The 27,810-nt window shown below is 42.7% G+C and overlaps 2 protein-coding genes across 2 annotated transcripts in view; one reads left to right on the plus strand and one right to left on the minus strand.

Annotated features, from left to right (window-relative positions):
* Positions 1-791: 791 nt before the first annotated feature.
* On the minus strand, positions 792-25,660 carry LOC310710103 (uncharacterized protein). Its single transcript, XM_083510600.1, has 4 exons — positions 24,261-25,660; positions 18,324-18,378; positions 15,436-15,555; positions 792-2,779 (listed from the first exon to the last, which is right to left on the minus strand). The coding sequence occupies exons 1-4, from the start codon at positions 24,318-24,320 to the stop codon at positions 2,709-2,711; spliced, it is 306 nt and encodes a 101-aa protein (XP_083366726.1). The 5' UTR covers positions 24,321-25,660; the 3' UTR covers positions 792-2,708.
* Positions 14,510-27,810, plus strand: part of AK5 (adenylate kinase 5) — a 92,681-nt gene continuing 79,380 nt past the window's right edge. The window contains exons 1-3 of the mRNA XM_083510555.1: positions 14,510-15,212; positions 22,484-22,670; positions 26,341-26,508. Of these exons, the coding sequence (XP_083366681.1) occupies positions 15,153-15,212; positions 22,484-22,670; positions 26,341-26,508 (415 nt within the window). The 5' untranslated portion in view covers positions 14,510-15,152. The remainder of the gene's footprint in view (positions 15,213-22,483; positions 22,671-26,340; positions 26,509-27,810) is intronic.

Genomic DNA, 27,810 nt, shown 5'->3' on the forward strand with positions numbered 1-27,810 from the left:
GGAACAGAACAGTAGTTTGACCATGGCATCCCAAGTCCTGTTGATCATACTGGACTGGATGGAAAGTGTGGAGTGGAAACCAGTACACCTCTGCCTTGTCCTAACTTCCTCTAACAGGAGGATAATATTGCTTGGTAACTGATCTCAACAAACATCTACTTTTGTTGCAACGAAATGAAATATCCCTAAATATTTCCTTTTTTCTTTCCTCCCCACCCCCTCTTTTCCTTTATCGCTGAATCACACATATCTTTAAAAGTATGATAGGCAAATTCCAACTTTTAAGCATTTTCAGTTTTAATTCAAATAGCAGTACAATTCTCCATACCATCCTCTTAATACAAAATACATTCCATTGAGCTACACTGGGCTTGTTTCTGAGCAAACACGCATAGGATTTGCACTGTAAGCCTTAACACTTTACTAAAAGTGGGCCTTCACAGGTTGTGATCCACTAAGCCACTGATGGGGAATCTATGAATGCCACATAGGGAGTATGCTTTTAAAAATGGTTTAATACACATGTCATACATTAATTTATAGATAAATCAAATTAAACCCATGATTGATCACTATTTCTTTGTCAGGCAACAGTCCTATTAAAAAATCCTTCTTTTATAATGTGATGCTGGGGACACGGATGATGGCCTCATTGTTTTCTTTATTGTGTGTACGGTATACAGATGTAAGATTTAAATGGTTATTGCCTGTTTTTGAAAAGACTGTCTATTATTCATGAGAGTGTACATATTTAGGGTGTATGGGGTGTTAGGGGAAGGGTAGTATACCTCTGGTGGGGGACACATTGTGCTCCTTCTGGGGTAGTTTATCCACCTTTGGTCCCCACCCTGCACTCAGCTCTCTCACCTGTGGCTCCTAAAAGCTGTCAGCGTATGATAGTGGCCAGCCACACCCCGAGAAACAGCTTTGACCAACTAGCTCAGGGGTCAGCAAACCTTTTCAGCAGGGGGCCGGTCCACTGTCCCTCAGACCTTGTGGGGGGCCGGACTATATTTTGAAGGGGGGGGGAATGAACAAATTCCTATGCCCCACAAATAACCCAGAGAGGCATTTTAAATAAAAGGATACATTCTACTCATGTAAAAACACGCTGATTCCTGAACCATCTGTGGGCCGGATTTAGAAGGCGATTGGGCCAGATCCGGCCCCCGGGCCTTAGCTTGCCTACCCATGAACTAGCTAAACCAGCTAAGGGGAGCCAATGGGTCTCAAACTCTCAATGAGTTAGGGACTGTCTTTCAAGACAGGTGGATGACAACTGAGTGCATTTTTGTGCAATTTAAGATCCTGCCATCACAAGGCATGTGACATTTTTTGCCAAAGTAGAGGCTAATTGGACAGAGCTGGCAGACTTTATAGCATGGCTTTCTTTTTATATAATTTGATTTGCATGATTACAGGAGTCATTCGACACCAGCTTTTGAAGCTTTTGGTGACAGATGGGTGATAATTGTACATGGTGTATGTACTGTATTTTTATTTATTTCATAGCCTATTGAATAAAATTAATTTATTCAGTAGGGTTAATGTTACAAAACAAATTTGTTAACTGGAGCTGTGGTTGAGATCTGGGTTAGATGTCTTAATATAAATTTCTTCATAATAAGAATACATGTTTGAAATCCTTTTTGGAAATATATTTAAAATGGAACAAAATGAATAGGAAGACTGAAATTAAGTTCTTGATTTGGTTTAATTATCAAACATTACTGTAGATGCATATGCTGTTTATATCTCTTTTGTGTGAATATGGACGATCATAGCAACATACAAATGACATACCACAAGCCTACTCTTGAATCTTCACTGTCACAATCAAATCAAAGAAAGATGAAAAACATGCCCATCAAATCCTATTTTCAAAGCCCACATATTCTCTAGTGATCTGGTTTTATAGACTCAGACCATAAGAAGGCTGAATGACAGCTAAACCACTGTAACAAGTATAAATATTATTTCCCTCACTTTTATCATTTGTGATGTCTGTTCAACTTCTAAAAGAAACAAAAACACATACTATTTGCAGTTACCAGTCAACACAGTTTCGCAGAATCAATTTTTGTTTGAATTCCATTGAATTTTAGAAGAAGAAAAATGCCCACAATGCTATTTTCAATTAATTGGGTGGGAAATTTCACAATAATAATGTAAGAATATGTACTATTTCTGTTCCAATTTCTTGATGTGTGGAGTTCAGGGACCAGGCTAGGACAGGGACACAAAGTTGGCAGGGGGCGGCGAGATGTACAGTCCTGCTTCAAACCATGAGTGCCATAAGTGAGCATTGTGCAAATAAGGCTAGCGTCATAAGCCCTGTGGCTCCATTGGGATCAAACATGGCTTGCGTTATGAGCTGACAGGACACCAAGGACAGAGAGGAGGATTCTGGTAAGGTATTCACACTGGGACAAGCTGAAGATGGGGAGGGGCAGGTTGGGGACTTACAAGGTACTCACGGGACAGCAGAAGACACCGAGGGGGCAGCATGGACAGTTCAGGGGAGCCAGTGGGAGAAGACATTACCAGAACCAGAAATACCCTCCATCTTCGCAGACACGGTGGGCTCAGGAACATCAGGAACTGCACTCCAGGAGACTGAGGCAGGCAAAGGAACACAGCTCAGCCACTAGTGGACCAGGTGAAGGTCATAGGACTCGTTAGGTCTGGGAAGAGATTGTGGATTAGGTTCAGGGCAGGTGAGGATCACATGCTTCATCAAGCTGAGAAGCACAGGTGCTCAGCTGGAGAAAACTCTGGTCTGTAAATTTATCAGGACAAGTTATTTGTTGTTTACTGTAGTAATAATTGTGTTCTTAAAATTTATCTTCTGTACTATGAAAATAAATAAAACCATTATTAAAAAAATAAAAATGATTGGGTAGGATTAAAGGGAAGCAAAGCAGAAACTCTTTGTCTCCTCAACTTTCTCTGTTAATGGACCACAGTTTGCCTGCTTCAAGAACACCGGTGGACTGTGACTTCAGGACTGACCCCAGGTATTCCAACACAGGTTCTTCTGCATAGGCGGCAACCTGACCTTACTAACTGACTTTGGACCTTGCTTGTTCCATTAGACCTGGACTGGTACCTGACTGGACTGTCTGACTACTCTCTAGCCTTGTCTTTGGGACTGTGTGCACTATCAGGACTTACCTCTGGGGTATGCAGGGGTTCAGAACAGCTTGGCAAACTCAGGTGTTTGAGGAGGATGAAGAGGAAGCAGGAGCAGAGGTGAATTGTGGGAACTGAGGATGGCTCCTTTCTGCCCCTCCTGTGGAGTAGAGAGCCTCTTTGGGGGCTGAGGAGGGCAACGACCAACCACTGGAGATGGCTTAGTGGGACGTGGCAGAGTTAGGAAGGGAGGGTGCAGCCTAGTCACAGAGGACCAAGTGCCACCTCCAGAGATGGGAACGGACTCAACCACCAGATAGAGTGTGAGCCTATGAATCCAACCTTCCTACAAGGTAAAAGAGTCTGATGAAAATCTTGTCACCTTGTCTTTAAAAGCTTGGTGAGTGGGACATGAAAACTCACTGGGGCATCTTTATTGATTCCACCCAGTTCTTAACTACTTGCCCAACTCCTGGACTCCTGCTGCTGCTGCTAAGATATGCTGTTCCTTGCCTAAAGAAAGATCTCTGTCTACCTCACAAGTATGAGCTTCTGTCGTCGTGTTTGGGGCAGGAGTCGGGACAGCTAGACTAATACTGCAAGTAGAAAGCTAGTATTCCTTCCCTTTCCTTCCCTTGCAGTGCATACTACAACTTGTGAAGAAGGTCCTGGGTATCCTGCCCTGCTTTTGCCAGCGAGTTGAGAGTAGGTTGAGCTGAGTTCTCCTCCTCCTCTTCCTCGCATCCTCAAAGTCCCTTCCCACCTGGGCTGCAGGAGTGAGGAGGAGGCTGGTGGCAGCAACTAGCACATAGTAACACCCAACAGGCAGCATTGCAGGGCTATTATGCAGCAGCGACAGAGGGTGTGTGAGAGGCTCTCTTGAGCACAACCTACTTCCCCCCCACAACTTAATGTTGCAGCATCATTACTTGAGTGTTTCTCTGTTGATGTATCATGTGACTGGCTGCTAGGGAAGAGAAACACATACAGTACAACGTCAAGAACACAGGGCTGGTTGCACAACACATTATGTAGGAGAAACTGGACTGGGGGCTGCCATTTGGGAATCTTCCTTATGTTCCTGTAACATAGTTCTGCTGTCAACCACAGCATCAGACTCTATTCTGCTGAAGCAAAGGAGCTTCAAATGGAGACTGCAATATGAAATCACTGGCTTTTAACACATAAAGTGTTCTTGTGCCTCCACTTGTGGATTGAACTGTGACAATGGGTCATTATTTTTTAGCACATTATATGTGTTAATTGGTTTAGCAATGACAGGGCAGCTGTGTCCTCAAATACTGCTTTGGGAATGACCACTGTTAAGTATGTAATTATCACTGTCTGTTCTTTCCTGGCTTTTTGTTTCCCTCTGGTGTCACTTTTCACAATCACCCCATCCAAGTTCATGAATCTGATGAAGTAGACTGTAATAAACTTGTCATAATATATTCTACAATAAATTAGCTAGTCTTTAAGTTGCCTCAAGACTCTAATGTTTTTGCTCTAAAAGACTAACATGGCTACATAGCTAACATGCTGTGGTCTAAAACATCAGAGGGCAATAGCTAAGAGAGGCTGAATTAGATTATATAAATCCCAATGGATTTTGAATGCACGCTTCTACAGAGGCAGGTCTCTGCAAATATAAGATTTCTCAAGACAGGATCAAACTTAACAGGTTTCTGTTTTTCCAAGGTGTGACAAGCAGAATCAATTGACTCTTAATAACATTTCAAACAAAATCAAATACGCTTATTTTAAAGAATATTAACAACAAAATGGAAGAAGCTTTCTATTCTACTAAAAACTTGAGGCGCATTTCAATTCTTGTGCTTTTTGCTCTTTTGACTCTCTATTTCTCATTTTCTGGCAAATGTCTGCCCTGCTCCCATATCACAAAAGATAGTAGCAGAGGCTTTTACTTGTTACGTAATACAGTGGTACCTCGAGTTACATAAGCTTCAGGTTACATATGCTTCAGGTTACAGACTCCGCTAACCCAGAAATAGTACCTCGGGTTAAGAACTTTCCTTCAGGATGAGAACAGAAATCGTGTAGCGGTAGCGCAGCGGCAGCAGGAGGCCCCATTAGCTAAAGTGGTGCTTCAGGTTAAGAACAGTTTCAGGTTAAGAACAGACCTCCAGAACGAATTGAGTACTTAACTCGAGGTTCCACTGTAGATCTTTATTCAGGCATGTCCTAGTATAGGCTCAGCAGAAGCCACAGGGTCCAGAAGTCATCATTCCAAAGTATGCGAGTAAGACAAGAGATTCAGAGCTGAAGGAAACCAATGATGATGTCTCAACAGTTGTCACACCCTTCCCTTCCAGCTTTTAAAGCCGAGGTGTGGTGAGCTCACTTGTGAGACTTAGTGACAAGACTGTGCCCTGCCTCTCTGACTGCAGGAAGAATTCAACATAGCACTCTCATTCTGCCAGCACAAGGATTTCAGCTTGCTAGATGAAACAGTCTCCCCTCTCCTTCCTCTGTGCACTGCTTTGGGGGTTCTCCCAAGCCCCCCAAGCCAATTTGTAGCGGGAGAGGGAAAGACTAGTTGCACTAGCAGAATTCTGCTAGCAGAACTTGTTAGTTGGATCTGTAAAGGCCGATCGGACCTCAGGGGCATAGGGAACCACTAGAAGTGGTCCCATCAAGCAATCTCAGTATCAAGGTAGTACCATCTGGATGGGCTTGCCAAGAAAAGCAGCTTTGAAAACATACTGTTAAAATAAATATCCAACCACCAGTTCAGCCATCTTTTGTACATGCAGCGGTGGCCAGTCCCCATTGGGACTGGAAGGGCATAAAGCAAGAAGCCGACAGTAAGTGGCACCAGAGCCAATGTTAGGCAGAGTCAAGCAAATTTAGTTTCCTCCCCCCCCCCTTCCCACCTGCTCCCTGCTGAGTTCTAGAAATGTAACTGAGCCTAAGGATGAGGAAGCTGACAGCCACCTTAGGTTGGTGGATCAGTGCCCCATTCATCCTAATGAGGACACCGTATTGTCCTTCACAGCAGGCACCACATTGTCTCAGGCAGGCTGCTGGAGAAGAGAGTGCCGTGCCTACTTTTATCTACATGGAGAATTGCCTTCAGCCAGGTTATGTTTTTAACCGAAAATTGTCTGTTCTCTGTCATACTGAGGGGTTCTGTCTCATCACAGGCTGCCTGATCCTTCTAACAGGATCAAGGGCTGGATCTAGACACATCAAATAAGTGATTCAGTTAAAAGTATTGTAAACTCATACAGGGAAGTCTGGCAGGCAAAGACGGGACTCCATAGCACCATATAAAACACTTAAAAAAAAACACCAATCTAGCTGAGTCCAAGGACTAAACTTTGGACCTTCTGCAGGCAAGGTTGAGTATGTGCTCTACCATTAAATGATGAAAGGAACATTGGTGGTATCTTGGATAGTTTATTCCTCCAAGGTACTCTTTTTCTTCTGAGGTCATTATTGGTCACCGCCAGCCTTGACAAAGGACAAGAAAAGGGGTCCTATTTACTTTTCTGGAACCCATCTGACTAAATTCAACCATCTGCTTATTTTTCCTGTCCTTTTCCCTGAAGCCCTTTTAAAGTCTTGCTCTGCTTCTGAAGCTAGTAAAACATCATTCACAGCATGTTGTCAGTGTGACCCATTTCTGCCACCACTCTTCAGAAGACAATTTTCTTTTTGGGTAAGATCTGTTTGATGTTCTCTATATAGATTTGTTCCCCACATAGCCTTCCCCAAGAGGAAACTGTGTACTGTATCTGCAATGGGTAGAGAAGAACCACACCCCACTGGAGCTGAATCAGATAGGGTTATTATCTTTTATTCGCATTAAGTATGAGGAATGTGCTTCAAGAGCTGGTCTTGAGACAATCCGAGCATATAGGTCCACACTACAGAACTTGAACCTAAGTCTTGATCTCGTTCACTCATCTTATAAAATCTCCACAAGGATTGTTTCATAACAATATACTAAAACCTTGCCCAAAGAGTTTGAAAATAAATGAATACCATTTGGCCATATGGAAAATCTAGAACACCTGTGAGAAGTGTGTTGAGAAACAGTCTTATAAATGGTGTGTTTTCTTTTTAAGGTAGACAGATTTCATCTTAGTCATCGTCATCTGTCTGATTAATTTGTTACTTGCAAATGAACTGGGCACAAAGTGCACTTGTATCCAAGTTATGCATTTGAAGGCACTTTTTTGGAATAGAAGCATATGATTCAGCAAGTTCTTCTGAGAAGGTTTCACATAATTATATTTTTTTTTCACAGAATCTAAACTTACAGACTTGCTCACTCTAAGTGATTACATAAGATCCTGATGGAACTTTACAACAATCTGGCCTAGCTCTTGCAGAGGCAATGTTGCAGAGCTTTCACTCTCGGGTCTGATGCAGAATTCTGGGTGCATATGCATCTCTCATTCAAGTCTTTTATTATCATTACTCATCCTTCCTTAGGAGTGCAGAATTGAGCTACCTCCTCTTTAGCTTCACAGCAACTCTGTGGAGTAGGTTATTCGGGGGGGAAAGTGACTGACCCACTGTGCCTTGAACCCAGAGTTCACCAGTTGATGTCCAGTACTAAACCACACTGCCTCTCTCTCTTTGTTGTTTTGCATTGTTTAGGCTGCAAAATGATGGCGAGATATGTGTCTAATTAAACACATAGTCTACTTGTGCACAGACAATTTCCTGTTGATATTCCTCAGAGACATTTACATTTAGTTATTTTCCTTCTTAATGGGGGAGCCTGGATAGCTCAGTTGGTTAAGAATGTGGTGCTGATAATGCCAAGGTTGCAGGCTTGATCCCTGTATAGGACAGCTGCATAGTTCTACATTGTAGGGGTTGGACTAAGGACTCACCTATATTAATAAATAAAGAGTGATTTGAATGGATTATAAACATGCAACACCAGGTGGCGCCAGATAGCAGGAAATTTTAAAAGACGATTTTCCATAGGGATTTTTTTCTTTTGTTATAACGATCTGATTTCTGACTTATTCATAGCATTTCTCCCTGTGTTTAGATCCACCCTAGATGATCCTCATGGTCCCTTCCAACGCTACGATTCTATGATTCTATTCATGCATCCTAGTCCCTGAACATATTTTGTCACAGCCATCCAGTTGCAGGTGCCTTCTGGCAGGTTGTTTGGAAGTGTTGTGCTAGTCTGCTATTTAAGTGTCTCTGTATTGTCTTTTAAATTTTTAAACAAAGGTTTTGATGCACAGTAATTTGGAGGGCTATGTTTACATAAATACATTTTGTTTGTTTCTGTGTCCCTCCGCTTTTTGGTCCACATGCATCTCTCTGCAGTGCTATTTCTCATGGACACAGATCTGTAGCATTCATATGAACTACACAAGGAAATATTTAATAGGGTTTTTTGTGGCTCTGTGATATCTCCATACAGATTGGCCAGAGGGTGTTGCCAGAGGTTTAAAAGTTTGTGCTTTTAAAATATTATTTCCCTGACCAACAATGCTGCCTCTACAGGTGACCAACATTCTAGCTCTCTTACTTGGCTTTGAGGATACTGTCTAAGAGTCTAAGAGTTGACATTAGAGCTGAGAGATACAATTCCCAAAGGAGCTATGTTGGGTGAGCGATTATCTCAGTATTCAGGAAGCCCTAAGGAGGACACACATACAGTTGGGAGTCTTTTCATATAGGTCAACTGCACTTGCTACTTCCTTCGCTATTGCTGGCTGCCAGAATATTTATATATACACATACCCACTATATTCTTGGGAGGGAAATGCATTTACTTACCTTATATAAAACCTTACATTATGTAAAATATAAAACTTCCTGTGAAATGTACATGAGAAATGAGCTTATCTGATATTCAGTTGCAAACCCTGGTGTGTATCCCTGTTTTTTTCCTTTTCTCTCCTAAAAGTGTAGTACTGAATGCAGTTTTGCTACCGTCAAATCCATCTTCTTCCTTGCTATGAGATGGTTTAATACAGCCGATAAGCCACACCTGGCCATGTAGAGATCACTGGAACTGAACAGATTAATGAGCTCTTGAGACGCCATATTATAGCAAGATAATGATTTAGCTGAAGTTTTTGGATCACACCCTGGAGAACTAAAGTATATTTAAGGCCTACTGCTGTGCTCCCAAAACTGTGGCATGTGAGGTGATGCAGTATTTGGCAGCACTAATGATGATGGCTGCAAAGCTGCAGCCACCACAAACCTGCTGGGTTTTTATGAATCTGGCCTCTGGTACTGGCCTGGCTGAGGATGACTGAAGTCAGAAAGAGACTCAGGGAAGATTCATACGGCTTGAAGAAGCTAAAGAGCCAAGAAATTTGGCAACAATGTAAGAAAACATTTGGAGGGGAAGAAAAACAGATAGCCAGTGGTATACGTGGTTTTAATGCATAAGAACAAAAAAAATCTATTTTGGATCAGACTAAACATCCACTTAGTCCATCCTGTTTCCCACAACAGGACCTGAGCCTAAAATGGAGGGGCTGACAGCATTAGCACCCTAAGGGCCTTGCTTCCCTCATAGCCACAACCTTGGATTCAAACAGAAATCTAACATCACTCTGACTCTCTCTCCAGCTTACTGCTTTTTCCTCTAACTCACATCACTGGAAAACTCTCTGCCCTCAACTCTGGCTTTGTCTTTTTAACTACCTGCCAGTTGAGGGAGGGGCCTCACTCATTTCTTTGTTTTCTTAATGGCCCATCACCCACAAGATTCCCACATCAGGAAACTAGTGTGGCTCTCTGCATACAGTCTACTCCAGAGGTCAGCAAACTTTTTCAGCAAGGGGCCAGTCCACTATCCCTCAGATCTTGGGGGGGGGGGAGACTATATTTTTTGGGGGGGGGATGAACGAATTCCTATGCCCCACGAATAACCCAAAGATGCATTTTAAATAAAAGGGCACATTTTACTCATGTAAAAACACGCTGATTCCCGGACCGTCCGCGGGCCAGATTGAGAAGGCGATTGGGCCAGATCCGGCCCCCGGGCCTTAGTTTGCCTACCCATGGTCTACTCCTTTTCCCCAAACTCATAACAATATAAAAGTATGCAGCATTCCAAATGTGTCCCTACTATAGATTTGCAGTTGAATATTGTCAATTTTATTCTGAGTCCCTTTCCTAATGATCCCTAGCATGGAATTTACCTTCATCACAACAGCTGCTGCATACTGAGTTGATATTTGCATGCTTCTCTGGCATCTTACTCTTATTATATGTACTGATCATTTTTATTTGCAAACAAAAGCGACAGAGAGGGACCCTTGAGACATCCATGTGATATTACTGAATCTCTTGAGCCTGAAACAACACTCTCTCCCCTCCAATCCCCAAAGAAAACAAATTAGCAAAAGAAAGTATCAAACAGCACACCCCTACACAAATCTACATACTCAAAAGTCTCATTGTACTCATTGGGGCTTACACTTATAACTGTGTGTAAGTTTGCAGCCTAAAGGGTGGAAGAGTACATTTTAACATTAGGAAAAATCAAAGGCTCCAATAATGAAGAAAGCAAGGAAGAACACCAGCTAGTATGTGATGTGAGACGTTGACATTTGTCAAAAAAGATTGCAGGAAGGTCGGCTGGGTACAAATGTCCCCATCGAGATAACAAGAAACAGAACACCAGTTAGAGACAGTCAGTATTGGAAGATGATATCAGATACAGAGTGCAGTCTAGCTCTTCAGCATTGGGTAGGGACTGATGCCCAGGGCTGGAGGGGAGGGTGATAGGCTATTCTGCTTCTCAGGGGTGCTACCAGATAGAACAGATGTTTCTCATGCACATAACCTTTTTCCAGTATCCACAATACATTACTTGCATAAAAAGGCCAAGCCTGCATGAGTTCTGGATTTAACCTTTCTGGGGGAAATCTGTTAAGTTTAAACAAACAAACTAACTAACTAACAAACTAACAAACAAACAACTGATGCCAATGACCCATTTACAATATTAAGCCTTCATTTGAAAGCACCCCAAGTTACACCCAGCAGCTGAGCAGAGGTATTTCATATTCTACTCAAATTCAAATGAGATTGCAGAGAAGACGGATGGATTTTTTTTTTCATCCAGACTTTACAGTGGAAGATGTAGGGCTGTGCCTGAACTAACTTTCTCAAGAATGGAGTCAGAGGAACTAGGGAAATATTGGTGACAAGAAGCTTTATTAACAAATTAAAAACTGACTCTTTGACAGGTCTAGATGGTATTCACCTAAGATTTCTTAAAGAACTAAAATGTGAAATTGCTTATCTCCTAACAAATATATATAACTTGTCTCCAAGATCAGCCTCTATACCTGAGGGCTGGAGGAAATTGGCAATGGAACACCAATTTGTTTTAAAATAGAAAAAGACATCTAGAAGAGATCCAGGAAATTACAGGCTGGTTAGCATAAAGTCTGTTTCAGGAAATCTGGTGGAAGCCATTATTATACAGTATACAGAATTACCAAGCACATAGAAGAACCAGTATGGCTTCTGCAAGGTACTTGCTAACCTTTTAGAGTTCTTTTGAGAATGTCACCAACCATATAGATAGAGGTGAGGCAGTTGGCATTGTGTACTTGAATTTTCAAAAAGCTTCTGGTAAATTACCTCACCATAGACTCCAGAGTAAGCTTAGCAGTCATGGAATAACAGAAGAGGTCCTCGTTATGGAACCAGAAGAGAGTAACTAGGTATGGATGGATGCAGAAAGTTGAGACATTGAGATATGTCCTTTTAAACTTGTTCATTAACGATCTAGAGTTAGGGGTGAGCAGTGAGGTAGCCAGGTTTGCCGATAACACAAAATGGTTCATGAAGGATATTATAAAAAGTGATTGCAAGAATCTCTGCAAAGTGGGCAAATGGGCAGTAAAATGGCAAGTGTGTAATTCAAATGTAAGCAAGCATAAAGTGATGCACGCTATTGCTCCTTCGATATGTTGTGAGCCACTTCGGCCACAGTTTTGAGGGTAAGCGGCATACAAATTCAAATGAACGGTAAGTTCAGTAGAGTTTACTCCCAAGTATTTTTAGCAGGGGTGCACAAGAGCCACATTCTTTCATGGACAACCTTTGGTGGCCACATGCAAGTGGTGCATGGCGCCAGAGGCAAAAGTGAGTCCTGCAATGGTTGTTACTCTAACCTTTGCACATTAACTTACATTTCAGCTATAATACATGCTTGAGGCTCCTCTCCAATCTCCATCTGGATAAGTAAGAGGCATTACCACAGTTCAAGAACTCATTCCAGCCAGGCAAAAACTCTTGAGAAGGGCACAGAGCAGAGGTGTGGACAGGGGATAGCTAGCCTGTGTGTTGGTGTGGCCTGGAGAGTGTCTTAAGAGAGCTCCAGAGGGCCTGAGAGACTCTCTACCCCTCGAGTATAAAACTGAAGCCCATTTCCAGGGAAGGACCTGGCAACCCTTAAGTGTCATGGAAATGAGTTGGCAAAGAAAGATTCTAGAAATCATCAAATGGCACTGTTCATTTTCATTACTGTGAAGTCATCTGGATTTGGCTCAAAAGGGAGGCAGTAATAGAAAGAAGCTTGGATGAACACTGGTTTGGTCACATTACAAACATGGATAAGCCAGAGAGCCTGACTGGTAGGCAAGAGAGGATGAAAAAGGCCAAACGAATATGGACTGAGATAGAGGGATTGATCTAGAGAGCAAAGCTAGTCAGGAATTGGCAAGTACCCTGTTTACGTTAAAAGGACAGATGGTCATAATGATGATTTCATTCTTTTCACAAATGTATTTTCTAATGCTTCAGGATAATAGCCAAGCTGTCTATGCATTTGTGGTTATGAGACCAAGATTTTAAAGAAAGGTCAATTTTCCTTTTAAGGGGGTATTTTTACTTTCCTGAGGGTGTGTCTCCTGTTAGTTGTCGCTGTAAAAAGGGCATTGCATTGCTAGAATTATCCAATCCAGAATGTCAATTGTTATGTTGATCTAGCTAGACATATTCTGCATGCTTTAAGTTGCCATATATTTCCCAGCTGTTGTTCCTGATATTTTTGGATTTGGTCTACAGAGAGCTTCAGCATTGTCAGACAAGCCCTTCACTCTGAGTGTCCCCTGCAAACAATAAAAGATCACACTATGTGATCAGAAGATTAACTTGCTATAGTGCCAACTCCTTAGAATGCAGATGCACCCTCCATCCGAGCAGTGTGCATGTTGATCAGAAAGGGGGGGAAAGGAACGCCAGTGAATTTTATTGACAAAAACAGAACTACTGCTATATAAATTCTAAAGGTCAAGATGTAGCATCTGAAAAGAAGGAATTGAATTTGTTTCTGTATGACAACAGTATGACAACAGACTGTCAGATTTTGTTCTGAGAAAGCTACATTAATCCCCATGATGGTTGATCATGGGGTATGTGTGTGTGTGTGTGTGTGTGTGTGTGTGTGCACAATTTATATATATATATATATATATATATATATATATATATATATATATATATATATATCTATATCGATCGTATGTCCCACAAAGGGAAGTTCTACTGCAACTTTTTGTATATGATATTTCCCAGTTATCAGGACAAGCACTTTGACCTCAGTCATTTATTCAGTTTATGGTCTTAACTGGGGCTCTGTGGTACATACTCCCTGGTCTTTTCGCTGCATGCAAAGTTACTGTCATCTGATTATCACTAGTCAGGGTATCAAGGGCCTTATTCCCAGCTGAAGGAAACTGACAGTCTGAGAGAGGCAGGAGGAGCAAGGAAGATGTTTCCATATGACTGCACAATATGTTGGCTTGGTATGAGAGTTGGTATGAGGGCCAAGTATGGCATAGAAAAGAGAAAGTAGTAGGCATTCAGAACGCACCTCAGCTTAACACCATAACTACTCCTTGGGAGCCATCAGGGCTGTCAAATCGGAGGCGGCTGTCAAATCTGGAGGCGATTTTGGCTCTGAACGCGGTAGGTTGTCTTGTCCTCTTGCCCAACAGAAACGGGCGTATTCCTAAATTTTCCCTTAACTTGGCCAAATAGCCCTTTGGGCGTTTAAGGGGGGGGCAGTAATCGACGTGGGGGCAACATGTTAAACCACCCTTCCTTGCGCGGCCCCGATCCAACTATCCCTGCCCTGCCTCCGTGGCTGCTTTTGAAACACACTTGCGACGCATTTATATAAAGGCCAAACGTACATGCTGAACCAAACATAGTACCAGAACCTCAGCCAATTCCACGTGGGCGATCATTTCTGGCCGCCCTTTGAGAACACGAACCCATCGCCCTAGGTTCTTCGCCGGCTCCTTCCTCTCTCCACCTTGTCCGTGCGCTTTCACACGCAAACACACACACACACACACACACACACACACAGAGAGAGAGAGAGAGAGAGAGAGAGAGAGAAGCGCCTTTGGAGCAGAGAAACTCAGCTCTGGCGTCTCTGTGTGTGTTTGCGAGAGAGGAAACCCTGAATTTCTTCAACTGTTTCGCCCTTAAACTTGGTGGGGTTAGGGGGATCCGCTTTAGGAAAGACTTCCTGACCCTCGCAGGGCGCACCCCAGTCGGTTCTCTCGGACGACGAGCTTCCCCTGGAGATTATTATTCTTGATAGTACTGGCAATTTGTTCAGGGGACACCACGTGTGCGGTGGCGCGGCGCCTGTGTGCATTTTGGCTTGCACACAGCACGGCGGCATCGTGCGATCCGGAGTCACCCCCCTCCCCGGCTCCTTTCCAACAGCAGCAGCCACCCACTCCCGCCACCCAGCACCACCCAGCTTGCCTGGCGGCGCGCGGGCTGGGCTGCGAGGAGAGGGGAGGTGCTGGCTCAGGCTCCGTCTCTTCTCCCTCCTCTTCCTCCTCTCCGATCCCCTTTCCCTGCGGGAGCGAGCGCTTTGCAAGGACAACGAAGGCTCTCGAGTGCGGGGCGGACGAGGCGAAAACACCCGCCCCCTTCCCTGCCCCGCGGTAAAGCCGGGCAGAAGCGCCCAGCAGCCAGCCAGCAGCCCCGGCCGCGCCACCGCCCTTTCTCCGCCAGGAGGCATGAGCACCTGCGACGCCAAGGAGTATCTGGCCAAGAGGGAGATCCCGCAGCTTTTCGAGGTAAAAACCCTCCTCGCCAGCCGGTGGACCCCGGCAGCCGCTCACCTCTCGCCTCTGGACCCTGGGTGGAGCAAGTTCCCACGAAGTCTAGGGGAGACTCACAGAATGGGGAGGGGGGGCGAGGCTGTGGGATATAGGGCAAGGTGGGAGCGCACGGAGCAAGGGCAGCTGCCCGGCATATTGAAGGGGCAAGGCTTGTTTCGAAGAGAGGAATGTCACTTACTCCAGACTTCGCCTCTGACCTCTTTCGCCTTCTTCCTGCACAGTTTTCCAAGATCTAAAACGATGGTTGCGGTCTTTTGCCCCTTCCATAGCATCCGTGATTTGGGAGACATACGAGACCCTACAGGCAAAGGGGGGGGGGGAATTGGGGTAGTTAGTACGGCAAGGGAAAAGGCATCCTCCTACCCCTGTCTGTTTGTTTTGGGTATCCAAAGAGATGCCTTCGTTTACAGAGCAGATTGTGCATCTTCTCAGCCCCCTGCCTTCTTCCTTTTGCCTTGCTCACCTAGCCTGAGTCTGCGGAGCAGAGAGGAGTTAACGTTGTCCTCCCACTCTACTTTTAATGGATCTGGAAGCTTTCTTGCCTCCGGTTGCCTTGGCTCCTCTAGCTGCTTGTAAGGCAGCATTGATCCGACCTTGTGAGATGTGAATATGTGTGGAATTGGTGATCAGAAAAGCAGGCGGCAGGAATGTGTCATCTCCCATGGCATTCTCTGAAAGCTCTACATATCTTGACTCCAGGGTGAATGGATGGAGCAGTCAATGGAGATGCTGCTGCAGTTTATTTTTTCCTAGGCTGCATGCCTCATGCAGCCATGAATGCTTCCTGTGATCAAAACTGTGATATTTAAAAGGGAACATGATTGGGTAGCTAAAGTGAAAATACAAAGTCAGTTGCTTGTGATACCTGAGACCTAAAGGGATTTGGTCTCAAGCATGTTCATCTGAACATTTTGGCACACTTAGGGTCCCAGTCTCCATTCCAAAGAGTATTTTCATTGTCATTGCGTCAAATCTGTTTAATGAGAATTTTTACCCATAACATAAATTCTCCCTTCCCTCTGCTGGTGTTTTCATTTGTCTCATGGAATTCTTACTTTAGGGGATTCTGTAAGAAATATTTCTTTCTTTTCAGCAAATGACTGAAAATACCTAAGATGAATTTGTGAGTTATTTAAATGTTTAAATGGGTTAATTATAGTTAACCCACTTGTAGTACAGTATCTGAACATAACAGTAAATCACAAATGCTACGTGCAGAGAAGTTTAGAAAACTATAAGAATTTTTTTATACAAACACTATTTTTGTGTATTCAGTTATAGATTATAAATAGTAAAATTATTGATAGAATAGTTTTGGGGAGTGCAGTCCTATACATGTCTACTCAGAAAGTAGCTCCATTGAATTCAATGGAAAGAGTGTATAATAGTCAAGCTAACACCCTAATCGTTTCAAGGTGCCTATGATATTGCTATGCTATTGTTATGTTATTAATCATTATACAACATATCTAATATCTAAATGCCTTACAATCTATATTCTTGCTTGTTGTCACAAAAAAATCAGTATGATAGGTCACTCTTACTCCCATTTAAGCGTTATAAACATGAGGCAGTGGGATTACATGGGAGCTTTTGATGTTTGATACAGAAGGACTAAATTTGTGCCAGGACAACATAGTTTCTGCTGCAATTAAAAAGGTGATTCTGCTATGTACATTAATTCATGCAAATGAAGGACATTTTGATATATTTGCTTATTTTGCAAATATCCACTCATTATTTGTTCTCCCTTCTGGTCATAGAGAAGAGTGAGAAACTAAGTAAGGCTCTACAGACTTGCCCAATAGTTATCTTGCTCAATTGTCTTACTATTCACCTATGCTTCTGATGTTTCACTACACTTCCCCCACACTTTCTCTACTGTTTTCAAAGCTGTAAGACACAGGTGGGGAACCCAAGATCTGATCTCATACAGGTAGGAGTGGAGGGAGCCTTAGGTGGGAGGGAGCCTTAGGTGGGAGAGAAGGGATGTAGGGATGGGAAATGGGAAAGCAGAAATAAATAGAAGGATGGAAGGAGGAGGGAGCTATTAGCGTAGACCTTTGGCAAGAATGGTATGTTCTTCCTTTGGCATCCTGTTGTGCTGGGAGGAAGAAGGGAGGGATGGGGAGACTATTCCCCTCCACACACTTCTGTAAGGGCTGGAAACTTTTAAAAACCAATACAAACAGGGACATTGACAGGATGTTGACTTTTACACTGAACAGCAGAATGCGCACAGGTTTGTTCATAATAGTTAGCATGAATTGTTATATAGATTTGACATAATAATTTGACAAGTTGCATTGTAGCAATCAAACAGTTTTGGCTGGGATGTGTGTGTGTTCTTTCCCCTCCATCCCTTTCCCCATTTTATTTTCTGCAACATACCAACTTCTTATATACTTTAATGCAAGCTGGTTCCATAGTGGAGGAGGATGTTAATCAATGACGCAAGTTAAAACTTTTTTAAAAATTCAGTTTTTAAAATTCCCTTTGATTAGCATCATGCCCCGTTTTGAATTTGTTGCCCGGGATATAATATCTCTCTCTGCTGGCAGCTGTCATCTGGAGATTTGAAGCAACTCTCATCTCACTGTACCATCTGAATTGAGAAAGACAGTCTAAGTGGTGAATTGACGTCTGCAGACACTCATGGTCTGGATGTGGGTCAATAAACTAAAACTGAATCCAAACATGAATTTTGTTTGGGGTGGGGGGCAGCCTCAAGACCAGGAATTGGTAGGACAGGCTGTTCTAGACAGGCATTCCTCTTGGAGGAACAGATGCATAGTATGGGGATACTTGTGGGGTTGTCATTGTTACCTGAAGCCCAGGTGACCTCAGTGGCTAAGAGTGCTTGTACTCAGTGTCAACAAGTGTGCCGCAGTTATCTACACACAGGTAACTTGTAGTTTAGACTATTGTAATATGTTTTATGCAGGGCTGCCCTTGAAAATGGTCCCAAAGTTGCAACTGATGCAAAACACATCAGTGCCCTAGAGCCCTTGGGTGCCCTAGAGCCCTTGCAAGTACCATCAACCTGGAAACAATTGTACTGATTACCTGTTTGTCTTCTGGGCAGACAGAAGGCAGGACAGCAAAAGGAAAAGTAGGCTCCCTGGGGAGCAAGAAGGGAATATGAGAGAAAGGGGGGCAAATATACAGATTATTATTATTATTAGATGGCTTTCACACAAAATGTGTCTCAAAGGAACCTGCAAATTAAGCTACAAATAATATCAAAGGCATTAAAACCACATTTTAAAAGTCATAAATGAGAGACTATCTGAAAAAGGTAATGCATCCATGTTATTTATTTATTTAAAGGCTTTTGTAAGCCACTTAATATTTTATAAATCTCTAAGCAGGGACAAATCCTACCCATCTCACTACAAGCATTACAGATAGGCCAATGCGCTCCACATTAACAACCAAATGCCTGGGTAAACATAAATGTTTCAGCCTGGTGTCTAAAACAGACAGTGATAGTACCAGGTGTGCTTCCCTGGGGAATGCATTCCCCAAATGGGGAGCCACCACTGAAAAGGCCTCTTCTCATGTTGCCACCCTTCAGTTACCAGCATGTAGACAACAGAGGTTAGGCTAAGCCTGTCTAGATAGGCTTGCAGCTGAATCACTAGCTAAAACTGATGGAAGACAATTTGCACCATCTAGGCTACTTGTGCCCAGAATGACAGTAGTGGATGCAGAAGTAGTCCCAGGCTTTGCACCTGCTCCTGTAGTTGGAGAGCACACCCACCACCACACCTGCAAATGTAAAGGAGAAATAGAGCTGCATGTCATCAGTATATTGCTGACAGTACATCCGAGATCTCCATATGACCCCACTCAGTGACTGATGTGGTCAGTGGGAGACCCCCGCGGGACCTCACATTGGAGCCAAACAACATCATCCCCCATTTTTATCAGTCATGAGAAGCAAGGTGCACAGCTCATTGTCCAAACCAAGCACCTGGTCAAGCTGTACTAACTGAAACTCATCCAACACAACAGGGCTAAGGAATGCTTTGGATCCCTTTTTAGATTCATCTGCTTAAAACCAGAGTTGAGGTCCTGGCAGATGCAAACAATTTTATCCTCAAAATGCTTTGCAAAAAAGTCACAGCAGGCCACTGTGTATTCTGCACCTCCTTTGGACCAGAATGTTCTGGTGGCAGACCATCCTAATAGGCCCTCACCTCTGTGGTGGGGGAAAGCTGCTGAAAGCCTAAATCTCAGCTGGAGTAGATCCAACCCAACCATGAAAAAGGACTGATGTTGCAGTCCCACCCTTGGTGAGACCCACCTTGCCAGAATTCAAATTGCTGGCTGGTGGGATCTCCTGTCACACCATGCAGCCGGCCAGAGATTTCCCAACTGCTGGCTCCCAGCCAGATGTTGCTCCTGGGGTGCTTGAGCCCCAGCACTGCTGGCCCGCAACCACTGCCCACCCCTGTACCAGGGAAGTGGCCATTACTATCCCAGATTAAGCACTTTCTGCCCATTCAAGACAACCAGATTCAGAGCATGGCCTACCACATGCCTTGGGCTGACCTTTATTTGTTATACACAAGATACACCATAGTTATATCTTATGCAGTGTTTATGGGACAGATATATTCTTTGTACATATGAGAAGACGTTTTGAACTTTAAAGTGTAAACTGTTCTTTTGAACTATTCCGAAGAGGCTTATGGGGATACCGCTCCTTTAAGACTGGTTTATGGGAATGGGTTAGAACCTCAGAAATAATGAGCTTACATACAGCTGTCTTCCGATAAGGCTTCAAGGCCGGTGTCACAAGGTAATTGGGTGGTCTTAAGTTCCCATAAACCTGGATTGGTGGGAGCTCTTGGCAGCCAGCCAAACCGAGGTCTGCATCTATTTGGGCTTTTGACAGCATCTTGTTCCGTTGCTCAGCCTAGTGAGATTTAAGTGTAAGCGTTTGTTAATTAGTTCGATAAGTTAGTGTTTATTGTCTTCTTACCTTCTGAGCTATTTTTATCTGTGTAATTATTTACCTTTATCAGCGTAATTATTTCTACAAGAGAGTTTTTCTCATAGGGTTTTGTTTTAGTAAAGTTGGTATATGATTTTATGAAATTTGGTCTGGTCTGAGTTCCTGAACACTTTAATTTTGATCATGCTTTTCGGACCAAGGATCATCCACCACAAGGCTGCTACGGTGCTATGAGTAAACCTGCCAGCTTCAGTTTTGAGGCCACAGCAGTTTATCTCTACTTCACAAAACTGTAACAGTACAGCAGTTATGTAAAGTGGTTGTTTAACAGATGTTGCCACATCATAAAAATGTATTAGGTTCTTCGGGTCACATATTTCTGGAGTTGCACATTTTTCTCTGTGTGGAATTACAGAGCACACACATTTACCATGGAGTCTTTGTTTACTATGACAAATAGTGTGATTTACGAGGTGTTTACACATCTGTTCAATTGGACAAACTGGCCTTATGTGAAAAGATGTCAGTAATACGCAACAGTTTAATTATTTTACATCATGGTGACTTGAGCAAAATAAATCTGGGCTTACTGATCACTTCTCACTGTTTACTGTACACATCAGGGATGTTTATATTTCAAGAACACCCTGTAGCTGTGATTTTAAACATACTTAGACTATTCAAACATTCAAGAAAAGATTTGGCACTATCCACCAGCACCATATTGCTTTGGAATGCAAATGAGGAATCATGTAATTGAACTATCTCTCAAATCAGAAAGTCCATGCATGTGGAATATCTACGTACCCGATTGGGAAGATAATGAACCTATTCATTAACTTATTTATAATCAACATTTTCATAAAATATATCAATCAGCAAAAATAAAATCAGCAAAAAAGCATCCACGAAAACAACATTAAAAACATCAAACATCAATGATGCAGCATTCCCCACGGAGGAAGAATCTAATATGCCAGATCTTTCAAATACAAATTGCCAGCTGCCTTTTAAAGTGGTATAGCCTGTAGCCAACACTACTATATGCTTTTTAGGGAACATTTGTGTATTTATTCATAGGAAGATGATGTGTATTGATACCCGGATCATGAATTTCACAGAATTATATGATTAGAAGAAATCTAATGAATCATCCTGCTAGGATGTTCCTCACCAACATTCATGAATTCATTCAGTAACAGTGGGGGTTTTTTTAAAAAAAATTGATGCATTTACTGTTATGTGGAGCAGATGCTCTATAAAATGGGTATAATTTACTGTGTCATTGGTGGGTGAAAAATGAAGTAAAACAAATAGAAAACATCCTACAATTTCCATTTATTTAAAATACTCTTCCAGGCATCAAGCAGGGCCATAGTGATGCCTTTAAGCAGCTTTTGTTGTCTATGTGATAAGTTACCAATATGTCTACTGAATCTAAATATAGTCATAATTCGACCTATTGAACTTAAAGGGTATTGCATTTATCATGACTAAAGTCCCATTGATTTCAGTGGTTCTTTTCTAAGTGTGACTAAGTAGCAAAATAATCAGGGAAACTTGTTCCATAACAAGATAGAAGTCTTGAAAATGATTTGCTATTCTATCACCAAGTGCTTCATTATATACTACCACATGTATAAATTACCAATGTGTACTACTATCTGGGTGGGGAAAGGGAATGGGATTTCTGAATTTTTATTGTTGTGTCCTTCAGGATTTTATGAACCTAACAAAATATTGCAAATAAGCCTTGGGGCATATATTTAAGAGTTCAGCCGCACTGAGTTGGTTGAAATAAAGAAATAGGGGGAAACCAACTCATTTGGCAATTTTGTACCTTAGCAATGGTCCTGCAATACCCTAATCTACAAATTGATTCAACTGGTATGTTTGGATGGTTTCCAAGGTAGTCCTATTTAAATCAGTGGCATTTAACTTGCTTAGCTTTGTTGATTAAGAAGGCCTATGTGTGTTCATTGGAAGCATTGGTTAACGAAAAATGTTCATATTTCATGCTTTTCCTAAAAGCAAAAAGCAGCTAATAAATCAAGTCTTCGTGTGCAGCAATGTTATGTTTTCATAAGTCACACTTGTAATTTTAGGAGGCTTAAACCTGTGTAATTTCTTAAGTTTGCCATAAAATGGAAACCTGAAATAACAGGAAAAAATGGGATTGGTATATAACAAAGTTAATTGTTAGACTGCAATCTTGTTTTCAACTTCAGTGGCTTATAAATCACTTTGGGGCATTATGTTTCAGAGTTTGCTGAATGGATTAATGTGCTACAAACCCGATGATCCAGTCGAATACTTGGAAGGTTGTTTACAAAAAGTGAAGGAGCTGGGAGGAGCAGAAAAAGTAAAATGGGACACTTTTGTCAGTCCAGAAAAAAGGACACTACCTGCACTGAATGGCAGCCAGTCAAGAAGATCCTTTTTCAGGAATGGTAAGATTTATTTATTTTTGTATCAATTTTACATTTCAGCTTGGATTCAGTTGACAAGCTGAGTAGAATGGGTAAGCCACTCACTGTATGATTTGAAGGTGGTAGTGATGTGGGCACATTGAACATTTGTTTAATACTTTATTAGCGCATTAATTAATTGTGATGTGGTCATGATTTGCTGCCTTGTGGCTTCTGTTAGTGATATGTGGCCACATTACATAAATGGGAACCACACCAAATATAAATCAATCAACAGCTGTAGAAGGATCCATCTTCATTTGAATTTTGATTCTAATTTAGATTTATTGCTGAATAATCTTTAATTAGATAAGGCTGAAATTCTATTCACTTATTTGGGACTAAGCCCCGTAAAACAGAGTGGGCCATATGAATAGGCAGGAGTGGTGAGCTGTGGCTTCCAGATGTTACTGGACTACAACTCCTATTATCCATGACCATTGTTCCATGCTGGCTAGGGCTAATGAGAGCTGGAGACCAGCAATACCTGGGTGGGGGATGGGGGGCAAGTGAGTGAGACCCATGATTTCTGCGGAAAAATATGCCAGGTTTGTTGGAATTCCAGTTGAATCGAGCAGTCTTTACAGTTGGAGGAGGGAAATAATTTTTCTTCCTATTTAGCAACTCCCTCGCAATGAAAAGACTTATGATCTGCTTATCTTCAGTTGACTGGCATTGACCAATCTGAGGAACTGTGGTGCTTTCTAAAGTTTGCTAAAGCTGTATAAAGAGCAACTTATTTACGATGGGCAAAAATGCAGAAATTGGAATGCTCTGAAAAGCCTTACTAGTGCCAAACATAACAAACAAATGCAAGCAAGTGTATTTTCTCAGAAATACCCAGTGCCTAGTCATCATATACAATAACCTGATTGGCATTGCTGATATAATTAATATGGATTAGTTAGAACACCCAGAAAGCTGGGTATAAATCAGCTTGGATTTTAAGCCATTCCAAAAATCAGACTGGGATAACATACAATGTCTATACACAAAGGATACATAGGGAAAGTACCTAATTATTTTGCTGTTGTAAATGTTCCTATAAAGCTACTAGAATTCTATGCAATTTCTTGCTGTAGTTTTTCCTAAGCAATTAAGGCATTTCATGCCTTGTATGTGTTAAAGGAAGTAATTAGATTAAAATGTACACATAATGTCTTAAAACAACAACTCTGGTATGATGTCTTAACATGAATTTAAAATCAGACTTACAAAATACAGTGGTACCTTGGGTTACATACCCTTCAGGTTACATATGCTTCAGGTTACAGACTCTGCTAACCCAGAAATAGTGCTTCAGGTTAAGAACTTTGCTTCATTATGAGAACAGAAATTGTGCAGCAGCGGTGCAGCAGCAGCAGGAGGCCCCATTAGCTAAAGTGGTACTTCAGGTTAAGAACAGTTTCAGGTTAAGAACAGACCTCTGGAACGAATTAAGTACTTAACCCAAGGTACAACTGTAACTATAATAAATTTATCAGCCTGCATGGGTTTTAAATCTGCCCACCTGCCTATATATGCTACATGTGATTCAACAGCTTGAATAATGGGATTTGGCACGCTGCTTACCCAAGATGAATTGTTACTTGCTGTAGACCAATTTGCAAGGCATATATTTAAAAGTTTCATATAGACAGCATCTTACTTACTAAACATAACTGGAAGAATGTATTGCCTTAATGTACCAGTTGCTTGAAGTCCATTTAGGAAGCTCAAAATAGCAGGGAATTTATTTGCAGGAAACCACTCACTCTCAGGGGCTTACTTCAAGCACAGAGTTGCTTAGTTTTAAACTTTGTGATGTCCAGTAAAAATTGCAACCTGTAGCTTCATTTGCTTTACTGTCTCTTCAGTATGGAAGCTTTGTTTTATCCCTAGAAAGAACTCTATCCCTATTTCCTTAGGAAGCCATGGCAGTTTGCTTAGCTTTGATAAACCATCTGTGATTGTCATTTAATCTCCATTTGTTTGCTGGATTTGCAGAACACAACAAACCAGGTATTGGAAGACCGCAGCCAAATATTTGGCTAGTTGTTTCAAATTGTGTGGCATCTGTCAGTTCTTCAGTCTCTGGCAATATGTAGCTCATCCTTCTGACCATTCTACAATGTGCTTTAAATTTACGGCGTGCATGTACATGGCCTTTCTTCCACTTTTCCTGGCTTCCTCCTTTCCCTCTGTTCATCACTCTCAGGGCCTCTCCTCATAGCCTAATTTTCTTTGCTCAGGAACAAAGAAAATTTTCCTTGCTCAGACTGAAGCCATGGAGATCCTGCTGTCAGTGTGGACGACACTGAGCTAAGGGGACCAGGGGGGTCTGACTCAGTGTAAGCTACCTCCCTGTCTTTCTTTGTCGCCATCTTTGGGCCCCTCCTGAAGCCCACCCCTCAGCAGGGAGCCCACTGCCAATGTCTGGCCTCCCCAGGCCAGCTTCTGCTGCTCCTTTGCAGCCTCTGCCTGTCCATATACCTCCTCTAAGCAAGAAAGCTACGACAAGGAAAAGGAGCAAGACTCTCTGCTCATCTTGCACACTCTGAATTGGGGCCTAAGCGAGAGGCCGAGCCAATAGGCCGCAATGGCAGCAGCGAGGAAGACTGTGGCCCACTCGGGGCCTCTTGTCCGATGGCTTCTCAAAACCACCTCCTGGAACTGCCTGCCTCCATTGGCTTCTTTTGGCCTGCTGGCTGCTTATTCTTCTGACACCTGTTTTGCTAGGCCCATGTTATTTTACGCTTCTTTTCCCTAGGCCAGGAAGCCTGCCTTGTTTCTCTTTCTACTGTTGCGGCAGATTGGCCTAGAGTAGCTTCCAAGAGGAATGTTCTGTTTCATGGTTTCATTTGCCGGGAAGCAGGTTTTTTTAAAATTAAACTGATAATTGTTTCAAGTACTGTACTACAATGTAACTGTTTGCCGTGAGGCATTTTTATATTCCAGCCGCAACCAGCTGGAACTGGTTCTGTGAGGAAAACGTAAAAAGTGGTATTTTACTCAGAGTAGCCCTGTTGGCGTCGGCGGACCTAACTTAATCACGTCCATTAATTTCACTGGCTCTGATTAAAAAATTAGTTGAATCCCACCCAAAGTTTTCTTAAAGGGACAATTTACTTTTCTAACAGCTTGAATGACGTGCAGTACCTGCCTGTGAGATGTTAGAGCAGCCAGTGCCTTTGCTGCCACTGCATACATTACTGCATTCCAGTACAGTGATACCTCAGGTTAAGTACTTAATTGGTTCCGGAGGCCCATACTTAACCTGAAACTGTTCTTAACCTGAAGCACCACTTTAGCGAATGGGGCCTCCTACTGCTGCTGCACCGCCGGAGCACGATTTCTGTTCTCATCCTGAAGCAAAGTTCTTAACCTGAAGCATTATTTCTGGGTTAGCGGAGTCTGTAACCTGAAGCGTATGTAACTTGAAGCGTATGTAACCCGAGGTACCACTGTACAGATGGATTGAAAACAGTACCTGACTGTATAAAAATAAGAAGCCCCTCATTATTATTTTTAATTATTTTTTAGGCAGCCAGAATTTCATGCCAACAGTTGCATTGTTAAAATATTCCTGATCTTCATTATTGGTAAATGTAAGAAGAGTTCTGGTTTTCATATTTCCTTTTTCTTTTCTTTCTTTCTTTTTACTATTATGAAGTACTCCCAGACAATCCCAACTTTCCTTACCGGCGGTATGAGCGACTTCCTCCAATCCACCAGTTTTCCATAGAGAGTGACACAGATCTCTCAGAAACAGCCGAACTTATTGAAGAATATGAGGTATTTGATCCTGCAAGATCTCGGCCTAAGATCATCCTTGTCATAGGTAAGAAGGCAAGGAGAACAAATAGTTTTCTTGGATTAAGTGTGGCTTTTTAAAAAAACTGTTTAGCCAATGTATTAACTGCTCGAAATGGGTATCAATTCATAGGATAATTTTGGAGGATGAGGGTTAAGTGATGTAGGCAAATTGATTGACCAGCATAAACAAAGAATTGTTTGGAAAACCATATTCAGCAAGTTGCCCAAATGTCGAAGTGTTTTGTTATTAGTGCCAGGGACTGCCAGATGTAATAGGCAGAAGTGGCAGTGCCTCCAGCGTCTCCAGAATAACCAAAAAGCCTCTAAAAAGGAGAAACTATCAGACTTCATATCCAAACCTTTGAGATACCAGGGATTGTTACACCCTATGTGCTTCCTAATAGCCCGTCTCTTTCTCATGTTCCATACAGAATGGGCTGTTTCACTTTTATTTGGTAGGGGACAAGGCTGCAACTGGGAAAACCCTTCACCAAATATGGGGGACAGTGTGGCATCCCTCCCTCCGCAAGGTTTCGCCAATTTTAAACCTTTCCCTTTGAAACGGAAGGGAACAAGTGGCCTAACTGGAGAGCAAGCAAGGGAGACACAGCTGGACTGGCAACTTTGAAAAGCAGCGACATTGACAAGAAAGTTTTTCCTGGTTTCCACTGATGGGAGAAGCCTTTGTTTTGATTGCCATTCTTAAGGGTTCTGTTCTCATCAGAAAGAGTTCTTAGCTCTCCTTAGCTCAGTGGTTTACAACCAGTGTGCCGTGGCACCCTTGGGTGCCTTGAATGATAGTCAGGGGTGCTGCAGGCAACACTGGCCTCTGTCCCTCTTTCCTTCCCTTCCTCATCGGGTGCCCTCTTGCATCTCTGCCTCCCAAAGGCATTCACAGCTGTTTGTTGCAGCAGCCCGACTAGAAGGTCCCCAGGTGAATGGGGGCCTCTGGTGCTGGCCAGGGGGAGCTTCCCAGCCCCCCGTGGGGCAGTGTGTGGAGACACCTCTCTTTGGGGCAAGGGGGTGCAGCTCAGATACCAGAGGTGGCAGCAGCGGCTGCCCGGAGGACTCCCAAGGAGAGGGATAGGAGAGCAGGCTGAGGGAACACTTTACAAAGGTCTTCAAAAAAGGGTGAGATGCTGCCAACTGTGCAGGAAAGAGGTGACATAACTGGGCTCCTGAGCCCCACAAGGGTGCCACAGAAAGAATGCAGTTGGTCAAGGGAGCTGTGAACTTGAAAAGGTTGAAAACCTCTGCCTTAAGTGTTAAAAGAGCAGCATATTTAACCCTTTCCCGAGGCTGCAGCTCAGTGTTAGGTGCTAAGAGG

Source organism: Podarcis liolepis, assembly GCF_965112155.1.
Source record: "Podarcis liolepis genome assembly, chromosome: 6".
Taxonomy (NCBI): domain Eukaryota; kingdom Metazoa; phylum Chordata; class Lepidosauria; order Squamata; family Lacertidae; genus Podarcis; species Podarcis liolepis.

What these genes read in the sequence shown, in the direction of transcription:
- LOC310710103 (XM_083510600.1), bottom strand. Translation starts at nt 24,320, where the DNA reads ATGAAACTTTTAAATATATGCCTTGCAAATTGGTCTACAGCAAGTAAC. An exon ending in TCTGCCCAGAAGACAAACAG is followed by an intron (nt 15,556 to 18,323) that starts GTAATCAGTACA and finishes CTTTGCCTGTAG; the next exon opens with GGTCTCGTATGTCTCCCAAA. An exon ending in GGTCAGAGGCGAAGTCTGGA is followed by an intron (nt 2,780 to 15,435) that starts GTAAGTGACATT and finishes ATAAATTTACAG; the next exon opens with ACCAGAGTTTTCTCCAGCTG.